The following is a 12,354-nucleotide window of genomic DNA, read 5'->3' on the forward strand; positions in this document are numbered from 1 at the left end:
TAGTATCATGTCATCTGCAAATAGACAGAGTTTGAGTTCTTCTTTCCCTATTTGTATTCCTTTGATTTCCTTTTCTTGCCTTATTGCTCTAGCTAGAGTCTCTAGTACTATATTGAAGTGATGATAATGGACATCCTTGTCTCATTCCTGTTTTTCGGGGGAATTCTTAAAATTTTTCCCCATTTAATATGATGTTGGCAGTGGGCTTATTGTAGATTGCCTTTATGATGTTGAGATATGTTCCTTCTATTCTAATTCTCTGCAGTGTTTTTTTTATCATAAATAGATGTTGGATTTTATCAAATGCTTTTTCAGTGTCTACTAAAATGATCACGTAGTTTTTTATTTTGATTCTGTTTATATGAAGAATTACATGGATTGATTTTTGTATGTTGAACCAGCCTTGCATCCATGGGATGAACCCAACCCTGTCATGATGTATGATTTTCTTTATGTGGTTTTGAATGTGTGTTGCTAGTATTTTGTTTCATTGTTTTGCATCCAAGTTCATCAGAGATAGAGGCCTGTAGTTTTCCTCCTTGAACTGTCTTTATTTGCTTTGGGTATTAGTGTGATGTTGGCTTCATAGAATGTATTTGGGAGAGTCCCACTATTTTCTATTTCATGAAATAGTTTGAAGAGTTTTGGGATTAACTCTTCTATAAAGGTTTTCTAGAATTCACTTGGAAAACCATCTGGTCCTGGGCTTTTCTTTGATGGTAAGCTCTTTATTGTGGTTACAATCTCTTTGATTGCTATTGGTTGGTTTAAATTTTCTATATCTTCTTGACCCAGTTTAGGAAGGTTGCATTTATCTAGAAAGTTGTCGATTTCCTTCACACTTTCAATTTTGTTGGAGTATAGTTTTTCAAAGTAGTTTCTGATAATCCTCTGGATTTCTACACAGTCAGTAGTAATATCTCCTATTTCATCTCTTATCTACATAACTTAGGTTGATTCTCTCTGTTTTTTTAGTTAAATTAGCTAGTGGTTTATCTATCTTATTAATTTTTTTTTAGAAACCAGCTTTTGGTTTTGTTGATTTTCTGTATTGTTTTTTATTCTCTATTTTGTTAACTCTGGCTCTCATTTTAATAATTACCTGTCTTCTACTGGCTTTGGGGTTCAATTGTTCCTGCTTTTCAGGGGCTTTGAGATGTGTCATTAGGTTATATATTTGAAGATTTTCTGTTTTTCTTATGTGAGCACTCAGTGCTATAAATTTTCCTCTTCATACTGCCTTCAAAGTGTCCCAGAGGTTTTGATATGTTGTATCATTTTTTTCATTTGTTTCTAGAAATTTCTTGATTTCACCTCTTAAATCTTCTATGACCCATTCTTCTTTCAGAAGAGTGTTGTTCTGTCTCCACATGTTTATGTTGTTTCTCTTGGTCTTCCTATAGTTGATTTCTAGTTTCATTCCATTATGGTCTGAAATGACACAGGAAAGTATGTAACAGTTTTTGAATTTGCTAGTGCTCATTTTGTGTCCCAGGATGTGATCTATTTTGGAGAAGGTTTTGTGAGCAGCTGAGAAAAATGTAAACTCCACTCTTGTTGAGTGAAATATTCTATATGTGTCCAACAGGTTCATTTGATTAATGGTGTTCTTTAGTTCTGAGGCATCTTTACTGACCTTTTGTCTGGAAGATCGGTCTAATGTTGTGAGAGGTATGTTGAAGTCTCCCGGTATTATTGTATTGGGTTTTATGTGTGACTTAATGTCACAGAGTTTGTTTTATGAAAGTAGCTGCACCTATGTTTGGGACATAGATGTTGATTATTGTTATTTCCTCTTGCTGAATTATTCCTTTTACCAGTAAAATATGACCTTCTTTGTCTCTTCTAATAAGTTTGGGTTTGAAGTCTAACTTGTCTGATATCATAGCTGCTACTCCTGCTTGCCTTCGAGTTCCGTTAGCATGAATTACCTTGCTCCAGCCCTTTACCTTGAGTTTATTACTGTCTTTACTTTTAAGGTGTGTTTCTTGTAAGCAGCAGATGGATGGATTCTGATTTTTCATTCATTTTGCCACTTGATATCTTTTTATTGGGGAATTGAGGCCATTTACATTCAGTGTGATTATTGAGAGATAATTTTTAATTCCTAACATGGTAAGATTTTATTTCTGTTTGAAATACTGTTTAATTCTTCTTTGCTTAGTTGTCTGGTGGATGGAAAATCTTGTTTCTCTGGTTCTGGTGTGCTTAGTTGTCTGGTGGATGGAAAATTGTCATTTTGACAATTATGTGGCGTGAGGATCCTTTTCTCTGATCCTGTCTAAAGGGAGTTCTATAAGTTTCCTGGACCTGTGTATCAACCTCTTGCTCTATGTTTGGGAAATTTTCTGCTATTACTTCTTTGAAGAGATTATTGATCCCTTTGGTTTCACCTTCTTTTCCCTCCTCTATTCTGATTATTCTTAGGATAGCTCTCTTAAAATGGGCCCATATTTCTTCAATATCACATTCCTGCTGTTGAATTTATATTTCTAAGTTATAAATTATGCATTCATTCTAGTGATCATCTTCTATGAGTGAGATTCTATTCTCCATGTGGTCTAATCAATTGTTATAGTTTGAATTGATGCCTTTACTTCAATGATTGCATCCTTTGTTTCTTTTAGACTCTCTTTAAATTCTTTTAGAAGGTCCTGTATTATTTCTACAGTTATATTCCTGATTTTATATTCTGAATATCTCTGAATTTGTTATCAGGTTCTGATATTGTGGGGTTGTGGATGTTCATTGCTCCATTGTTGTTCCTCTTTCCCATGATTTCATAAGTTTGTGCCTTCTCTGGGTTCTTTCCTGAGTCACCACGACTTCACTTAGGGTGTTCTGGATCTCAAATTTGTGGTAATATCAGCCGCCACTACTCCTTTACTGGGTTGTATCACAAAGTCTCAGACCCAGGGAGATAATCAAGGCTGCGCAAGACTGTGGGGGTGCTAGGCTGGGTGTTTTCCCATGGCAAGCTGTGACTAGGATGTGGTATCTCTGCCACTGCTGCTCCTTCACTGGGTTGGACTGCAAAATCTCAGACCCAGGGAAATTATCAAAGCTGTACAAGTTCCTGGGGGTGCAGTGCTGGGATTTCTCCTTTGGGGGCCACAATATCACTTATGGTTGTTTTGCGTGCTGATCTGTAGCTGTCATGGGCATGGTGAACTTGCCGCTTCTGCTGGCAATATGGCACCACTGTCACGCCCTTGGTTCTGAGGCTGATGTATTTCTTTTCTGGTTTTGAGCTCTGTTCTGAGTCCCTGGAGGGAGTGATGAGCTTAGCCACTGGGAGTTTTAGACATTCTTTGCGCTGAAAGAACTGCTGAATTACACCTGAATGATCCACAGCTGCTCACTTCAGCTCCTTGTTTACCTTTCCTCTCTGGAGCCTGGTGCTGTGAGGCGAGATGGTGCCAGTCCAGCATCTGCCACTGCAGTTCTGGCTGGTTTCTTTTCTGGTCTCTGGTTGTTCTTCTAGTCTTCTTTTTCTCTTTCCCTTGTATTTACAGTTTTTATTTCTCTGCTGATAGTGTTTTCTGGCTATGAAAAGCGCTGATTTTGTGGCAATAGAGATCAAGTGTTAGCAGGACTCATAAACACTGCTTTTCTCAGTTGCCATCTTCCCGGAAGTTCATGAAATGAATTTTAAATATCTCTTTAAATATCTCTTTGTAGGAACAACTTTCAAGGAAGAGGGCATTTCTTGTTTCGAGTATGTGTGTTTCTGCTGTCCTAGGCAGCCAGCACATTGGTTTACACGGAGCTGGAGGATTATGCACACTAGTATTATCTTTCCTTGCATCAACAAAATGGTCCAAAAATAAGGTAAATATTTTTAATATATCTTTTTTGTGTGTGTGGTGCTGGGAATTGAACCCAGGCCTCTTTCAAAATTAAAAATATGATAGAGCTAGGAGTTTAACTTAGTAGTAAAATTCCTCTGAGGTCAATCGCCAGGAAGAGGAGGAGGAAGAATAATAATTGTCTTTCCTTTTCAATGTTGTTTCTGTTACTGAAGATTGTGCCTGGGGGCTTGGGGTTATCACTGAGCTACACCCCAGCCCTTACTTTTTATTGTGAAAAACAGTCTCAGTAAGTTATCACACACTGCCTTTGAACCTGCCATCTTGTTTCAACCTCCCAAGCACTGGGATTACAGATGTGTGCCACAACACCCTGCTTTAACTTTACTTTTATAAAGAATACTTACACTAAAAATAGAATACCTTAAATTTATTAAATTTAACAATAACTTGCAGGCATAGTGGTGATCCTAGTATTTGGGAGGCTGAGACAGGCGGATCACAAGTGTAAAGCTAGCCTCAGAAATTTATTGAGACTGTGTTTCAAAATAAAAAAAAAAGAGCTGGAGGAAGAAATTTAAGAAAATTTAAAAGATCTCAGGGGAAGAACACCCCTGGGTTCAATCTCTAGTACAAAAAAATTAAGTCTAATTTTAAATTTCTAAAATTTAATAATCATTATATGCCACAATAATTATAAATGCATTTCTCTTTTCCAAAGATTGGAGTCCAAAAAATTATTGCAACTACATGGACTATTTTTCAACCTCTTCTTTTTGGCTTAGTTGGAGCAGAAGTATCTGTTTCAGCTCTTGAATCAAATACTATTGGTAAGAATAATTTCAGGACAAAAGATAGAAGATTCAAAAATATTTAAGAAAACTATAAGCTTTTAATTACACCTTTGAGTAGCTACAAAGACCTTCAGACACTCAGCTTAATACTATATTCCTTTACTCTTGGAATATAATACTATATTCCTTTGCTCTTCCTTTACTGTGTTTGCTTTTGTCTTTTATTTATTGTCTGTTTGTTGTTTTTTAACCATTGACTTCCCCAAATATCTTCCTGGAGTGATCTGAGGAAGTAGAGACTAAAATTTCTCTTCTGAGGTAAAATACTAGAAACCACCAGATGTATTGTTTTCATTTAAAATTATTTCCAAAAATGTCTATTAATTAGTTGAGAATTTTTTTGTGTGTGTGGTACTGGAGTTCCTTGAAACCCTTCTCCCTCCAGGTTACACTCCCAGACCTATTTTATAATTCTTTTTTTGAAACAGGGTCTCTTAAGCCAGCATGGCTGGGTTTGAACCTGCGAGATCCTCCTGTCTCCACCTCCCAAGCACGGGGATTACAAGTGTGCACCACCATGCCCGGCTGTTAGTTGAGAATTTAATAAACTCAATTCAGAATCTATTAGCTCAGAATTGGATAAATGTTATTTGTCTCGTTTTTCATGGAACTCCTACCATCAGATGATTCCTGGCACCTTATATCATATATGTATTGTCTATAATTATTTTTACTAAAAAAAAAAAAAGTGGCAACAGCCTTAAAATTCCTTCTGAAGTTTTAGAAACCATCTCTCTAGACATAAAGAACCACTTCTTCCAAAATCTTTTGTTATTTATGTTTGTTTTTATCTACTTGCAGGCATTTGTGTTGCTACCCTGAGTTTGGCATTGTGTGTTCGAGTTATAGCAACATTTACATTGATGTGTTGTACTAGTTTTACTTTTAAGGAGAGAATATTTATTGCTTTAGCATGGATACCAAAAGCTACAGTCCAGGTAAGAAATATTAAGTCATTGTAATAATTTTAGTTTTGGTGACTTTTTAAAATCATAAGTAAAGCCGGGCATGGTGGCTCATGCTTGTAATCCCTGTACTTGGGAGGCTGAGACAGGAGGATCACACAGGTTTGAGGCTACTTAGACTCTCGGCAACTTAGTGAGACCCTGTTTCCAAATAAAATATAAAATAGATCTGGAAGTAAAGCCCAGAGGTAGAAAAGCCCCTGGGTTCCACCCCCAGTACCACCAAAAAAAAAAATTCCTAAATAAAAATCCTCCAATCAAAAATGTGAGATAAGCTTGGTGTGGTGGCACACACTACATTCCTATACTTGGGAGGCTGAAACAGAAAGATCACAAGTTGACAGCTGCCTCAGCTACTTAGTAAGGCATCCCACAACTTAGTGAGATCCTGGGGTGTAGCTCAGAGGTAGAATTCCCCTCGGTTCAGTCACTAGTACCACACACACACACACACACCACACACACACACACACACACACACACACACACACACACACACACACAAAGTGGAGTAATTAACCTTGCTTTTTAAATGTTTGATTGAAGGCCAGGCATAGTGGTGCATGCCTATAATCCCAGTACTTGGGAGGCTGAAACAGGAGGATTGCAGTTTTGAGGAAAGCCTCAGCAACATAGTGGAACTCTCAGCAATCCAGTAAGACTCTATTTCATAACAAAAAATAAAAAGGGTTGAGCATATAGTTCAAAGGTAGAATACCCTTGGGTTCAATCTCCAGTACTCACACACACAAAAAAAAAGTTCGATAACTGCTTATTAAAATAAGCAATCATTCAAAATTAAAAAGTATATTTTAATGACTAATACTTTCGAGCTTTATGCAGTGTGTGTGTGTGTGTGTGTGTGTGTGTGTGTGTGTGTGTGTGTTGAAGGCCAACCTGGCAATTCGGCAAGTCCCTGTTTAAAAATGAAAAATGAAAAAAGGACTGGGAATATAGCTCAGTGATAGAAAACTCCTCAGTAGTTTGATCTCCAGTAACACACACACACACACACACACACACACACACACACACACACAGAATTAACAAGAAAGTTGTTTCAGGTACTAAAAATATATATAATAGACTATACCTGGGGGAAAATGTATGATTTATAAGGATCATCCTAAAACAAAATTCAAGATGGGCATGGTGACACATGCCTGTGATCTCAGTTACTTGGGAGGCTGAGACAGAAAGATGGAAGGTTCAAGACCAGCCTCAGCAATTTAGCAAGATCCTCAGCAACTTAGCGAGACTCTGTTTCAAAATAAAAATAAAATAAAATAAAAATAAAATAGGGCTGAGAACATAGCTTGGAAGTGGAATGCTCCTGGGTTCAACCTCCAGTATACAAAACAAAAGCAATAAATAAAACAAAATTGATAACCGGGCGTGGTGGTGCACGCTTGTAATCCCAGCATTTGGTAGGCTAAGACTGGAGGATTGCAGTTCACGGACAGCCTCAGCTACTACTTAGTGAGGCCCTCTGCAACTCAGTGGGACCCTGTTTCAAAAAATAAAGAATAAAAAATAGGGCTGGGGGTGTAGCTCAGAGGTAGAATGCCCCTGGGTTCCATCCCCAGTACCGGAAAGAAAAAAAAAAAATTGAAAGCAATTTATCCCCTCACAGAGGATGAGGAGCGAGTGGGAAGAGAAAGAGACTCAAAGTTACCTAAATGCCGACTCAGTTTTAGGTGTTCTTTGTATCCTCATATTTAATCCTTACCACCATGCAGTAGTATGTTGTTTATTTTTTTTTACAAGTAATGAGATTGGGGAGCTTGAGTCTCTTACCTGGTTGCAGGTAAAATAGAATTCAAGCTCTGACAGATTCTAACCCTTCTGAGTTCTACTGCATCACACCACCTCCCAAGTAAGAAGAACAATGAGAAGAGCAACAGATCCTAGAGAAGTCTCAGAAACCTCAGCATTGGGCATTGTCTTGTTGCAGCCAAGAATTTAGTGGTACTTGGCAAAGGCAGCTACGCAAAACCCTGGTTCAGTTAGAACTCCGGAGCTGCTGGGGCCATCTGAGCACACACAAGAGAGGTTTCAACAGGGAGCCAAGGGGACGAGCGGATAAGATCAGCCCTCAACGTTCGCTTCCTGCTTTGTCGCTATTGCTGCTTTCCTCCAGACAGATTTGCTAGGAAGAACACAGGCTTGGTGAAAATTACTGAGCACTTTTTTTTTTCCTACTAATCTAGTATTAGGCTCTGTTTATTTTACAAGAGCAATTTGCTGTTGTTATATGTTAACTCTGATTAACGTTTTTCTCTATGTCCCACCCCTCCCCAAATGCAGGCTGTATTAGGTCCTCTGGCTCTAGAAACAGCAAAGCTCACTGCACCCCACTTGGAATCGTATTCAAAGAATGTGATGACAGTCGCCTTTTTAGCCATCTTGATCACAGCTCCAAATGGAGCGCTACTTATTGGCATACTAGGACCCAAAATACTTACACGCCATTATGATCCGAACATAGTACAACGGCCGCTGCCAAGAGAAGTACATCATTAAAGAAGTTGATTTGCCATCGCTCACCTTCTTTTAATAAATTTTTTCACAGGACAGAAAATTTTTGAAGTATAAATATATGGAGACTGTATATAGAATCCAGAATTTAGCAAATGTGTGATTTCTCTATAGGGCTTTCCTCTGATTTTTGCTTCCAAAGTAAATTTAATAAAAACAGTATTAAATGGAATGCTTTCTTAGTAGTTACCTATTTCAAGAACAAAGAAGTAACCCATAAGAATTAATTAGATGTCATGGTATCATCTAAGTATAATAAAAATTAAATGAACTTAACGACAAAAAGAAAAACTTTGACTGTTGAACTTGGTAAGATATAAGGCTGCTTCCTTCCCAACAGCAGGGGTAGAACTACCCATCAGTTAAGCCGTTCAATTTAAAGGAGGACCAAGAAAAAAAGTGACAGAAACAAAATATAGCAACTTTATAGAGGTCAACTAACTTGATTTTACACTCTGATGTTAGTGACGATATGAATGAATAATGTTAAGTAAAAGAACCTAAGTTAGTCTTAAGTTAGGTTCTGCTGAATTCCCTGAAAATGAAAGTCTGGTTTAGCGATTTTTATTTTATTTTATTTTATTTATTTTGGTGGTACTAGGGGTGGAACCCAGAAGCTTTCTACCTCCAGGCTGTACTCCCAGACCATTTTCATATTTTATTTGGAAACAGGGTCTCACTAAGTTGCTGAGAGCCTCACTAAGTATCTGAGGCTGGCTTCGAACCTGTGTGATCCTCCTGCCTCAGCCTCCCAAGCGCAGGGATTACAAGCATGCGCCACCATGCCTGGCCTACTTTAGCAATTTTTAGATGAAACATCGTTTTTATTAACAGAAATAATACCAAATCCCAATGAAAACTGTATCTATAGTTTCAACTAGTATTTTGAAGTATAAGCATTAAAGGCAGCCTGCAGAAACAAGACAAATGGAGTCTAGATGAGTTTCTTTACCTTAGTAATATAGAATTGCTTCTCAATTCTGGGTGATGAACTCTGTGCTGCTAACGTAAAACTTATCACAAGCAACACAGTTTCAGTTGGTTTCAATAATCTTTATTTTAAAGTTAAAAAAATCATGTCAAAGCTCTTCAGATGGCCTTAACGAATGGTCTCTTAAATATTGTTCATATTTATTTGGCAAAAGCCTGATGCAAAGAATGAATATTAGTTCATCGTTTCCTCTTACACATAAGCAAGGTATTTAAAAAGCACAGAATGTGGAATTTGCACATAAATTTGCCGTGTGAAAAACAAAAAGGTGATCAAAACTAGATGTAATTTCTATAAAGACTGAGGCCTTTTACAAAACCTATCACCAAAACTGGCAAAAGTTCAAACACTCCCAGATAACTCTGGGAAAAGATAAAACAGCTACTATTCTAGTGACATTTTATTTTATAACTTTACAACACAGCACAGATTCCATGCCTCATTTTCAACTATTTTAATACTAATATAGTATTCAAATCTAAAACCTCAGGCTGGACAAATATTTAAATCATGAGGCATCATTGTCACTAATAAAATTTAAGCATTTCAGTTCACAAGATAATTAGATTTGAAAATGAAAAGTTGATCTTAATAGAGAGATACAATAAACCATTTTCAAAATGAGGAACTGTTTTTAATTAGGAGGAAAATTGTCATACCTATAATATGCTTTATAAAATCTTCTCTAAGTATTAAATGTGATGTTTTATATGTCCCCTATAACTGAAATATTCTCCTTTTAAGGGTAGTGTTGCAGGAGTTAGATTTTTTATAAAAGTTAACTCTATGAATGTCATCTAAAAATTACAACCAATTACCCATATGTACAATGTTCAAGTGTTCATAATATTTAGACAAATAAATACAAGACATTATTTTTGTTTTTCAAGTGTCTTTATTTACCCACTACTTGAGAAATTTTAATTAAACCAAAAATTTTGTAATCCACACTACATTTTCTTGCTTAGTCATTCTGTGTGTGTTGTTTTGTTTTTGTACTGGGGGGGGTTGAACCCAAAGCCATTCTACCTCTGAGCTATATCCCCAGCCCCCCCCCCTTTTTTTTATTGTGAAGTAGGGTCTCACTAAGCTGCCAGGGTCCCACAAAGTTGCTGAGGCTCAGACTTCCGGGAAGATGGCGACCGAGAAAAGCGGGGCTTAAGAGCCCCACTAACAACCAATCTCCATTACCACAAAATCAGTGCCTTTCATAGCCAGAAAACACCACCACCAGAGAAACAAAAAAATCACCAGGCTCCAGAGAGAAAGCAGACTGAGAACAGAGCTCAGAGCCACAGAGGAGATACACCGGCCTCACGCCCGAGGACGCGGCAGCAGCGCCATACTGCCAGCAGCAGTGGCGACTTCACCGGATGGCTACAGCAAGCCGAGGTGAGCCGCTGCGGAACAGCCAGGCAGGATCTTTCTGCGCAGGGAGCATCTAAAGCTCCCAGTGGCTGAGCTCAGCACACGCTGCAGGGGCTCAGAGTGGAACTCAAAACCAGAGAAGAAAAAATACGCAAGCCTCATGGCTGAGGGTGTGGCAGCGGCGCCATATTGCCACCGGCGGCAGCAGCAGTGAATTCACCGAGTCCAGTACAGCTACATCTGCGAACTCAAGAACAGTGAGTCAAATTGCGGGCCACAGAAGAGAAATCCCAGTACTGTACTCCCTGGGACTTGACCCAGTGGGGGAGTGGCGGTGGCAGAGATATCACACCATAGGAGAACGTGCAACCTGGCACCCACTATAGTCTAAAGCAGCCTCTATCGACTCTCTGGGTCGGAGACTCTGTGATACAACCCAGTAAAGGAGTAGTGGGGTCTGAGATACTACTGACTCGAGATCCAGAGCACCTTAGGTGAAGTCATAGTGACCCAAGGGAAGAACCCAGAGAAGGCACAAACTCCCAAAATCATGGGAAAGAGGAATAATACTGGAGCAATGAATGCCGCCCACAACCCCACAACATCAGAACCTGATAAAACAGAAAATCAGAGATTTCTAGAAGATCAAATCAGGAAAATAACTGTAGAAATAATAGAGGTGCTTCGAAAAGAACTCAGAGAGAGCCAAAAAGAGATAAAGGATGCAATTAATGAAGTAAAGGCCTCAATTCAAAGCACAAACAACCGATTAGACCACATGGAGAACAGAATCTCGCTCTTAGAAGATGAGCAATCCAAAAATGAACGCATAGTTTCTAATCTCGGAAAAAATATCCGACAGCAGGAATCTGACATTGAAGAAATATGGGCCCATCTTAAGAGAGCTAACCTAAGAATAATTGGAATAGAGGAGGGAAAAGAAAGTGAAACCAAAGGGATCAACAATCTCTTCAAGGAAGTAATAGCAGAAAATTTTCCAAACATAGAGCAAGAGGTTGATGCACAGGTCCAGGAAACTTATAGAACTCCCTTTAGACAGGATCGGAGAAGAGGATCCCCACGCCACATAATTGTCAAAATGACCAATGTGGAAGCCAAGCAGAGAATCTTAAAGGCAACAAAAACAAAGGGCCAAGTGACATTCAGAGGCAAACCAATTAGAATCACTCCAGACTTCCCAAACCAAGTCATGAGAGCCAGAAGGGCTTGGAGTAACATATTCCAAACTCTGAAAGAAAACAACTTCCAGCCAAAAATTTCAACTTTCTATCAAATTAGATGGAGAAATAAGAAGCTTCCATGACAAACAGAAACTGAAGGAATTTATGTCTTCAAAACCAGCGCTAGAGAAAATACTCAAAGAGATTAACTACAAAGAAGAAATAGGTAACACTCACCAGAACCAGAGAAACAAGAGTTTCCATCCAACAGACAACTAAGATTGGTTATCTGTGGAGATTCATTATTTATGTTAGTCTTTTACCTATCTCTAAATTGTATTGTTTGCCTTTATTGTTAATTTTTAGGATTTCTAGTTGGAATATTAATATACCTTCAGATATAGCATTTGGATATATTTTATCCCATTCTATTAGTAACTTTTAACTCTGTTTACATTGTCTTTGGATATACAATTTTTTTTATTTTTTAGGGAGTTTGTTTACTCTTCTGTTGCCTGTGCCATTGAAATCATATCCAAGAAATCACTGCCAATTTCAATGTGGTGAGGTTTTATGACCCAGATTTTCTTCTAAAAGTTTATAGTCTTAAGATTATATTTAGGTCTTTTATCTATTTTGAGTTAATAT

The 12,354-nt window shown here is 38.0% G+C and overlaps 1 protein-coding gene across 1 annotated transcript in view; it reads left to right on the top strand.

Moving 5' to 3' along the window:
- The window catches only part of SLC9B1 (solute carrier family 9 member B1), a gene marked incomplete at both ends in the record, with an annotated part of 66,464 nt that extends 58,313 nt beyond the window's left edge, over positions 1-8,151 (top strand). Inside the window, 4 exons of the mRNA XM_080697179.1 lie at positions 3,682-3,831; positions 4,531-4,639; positions 5,465-5,601; positions 7,936-8,151. Coding sequence (XP_080553305.1) covers positions 3,682-3,831; positions 4,531-4,639; positions 5,465-5,601; positions 7,936-8,151 — 612 coding nt within the window. The remainder of the gene's footprint in view (positions 1-3,681; positions 3,832-4,530; positions 4,640-5,464; positions 5,602-7,935) is intronic.
- Between the last annotated feature and the right edge of the window lie 4,203 nt (positions 8,152-12,354).

The sequence above is a fragment of the Muscardinus avellanarius genome, assembly GCF_963383645.1.
Source record: "Muscardinus avellanarius genome assembly, chromosome: 6".
Lineage (NCBI taxonomy): Eukaryota > Metazoa > Chordata > Mammalia > Rodentia > Gliridae > Muscardinus > Muscardinus avellanarius.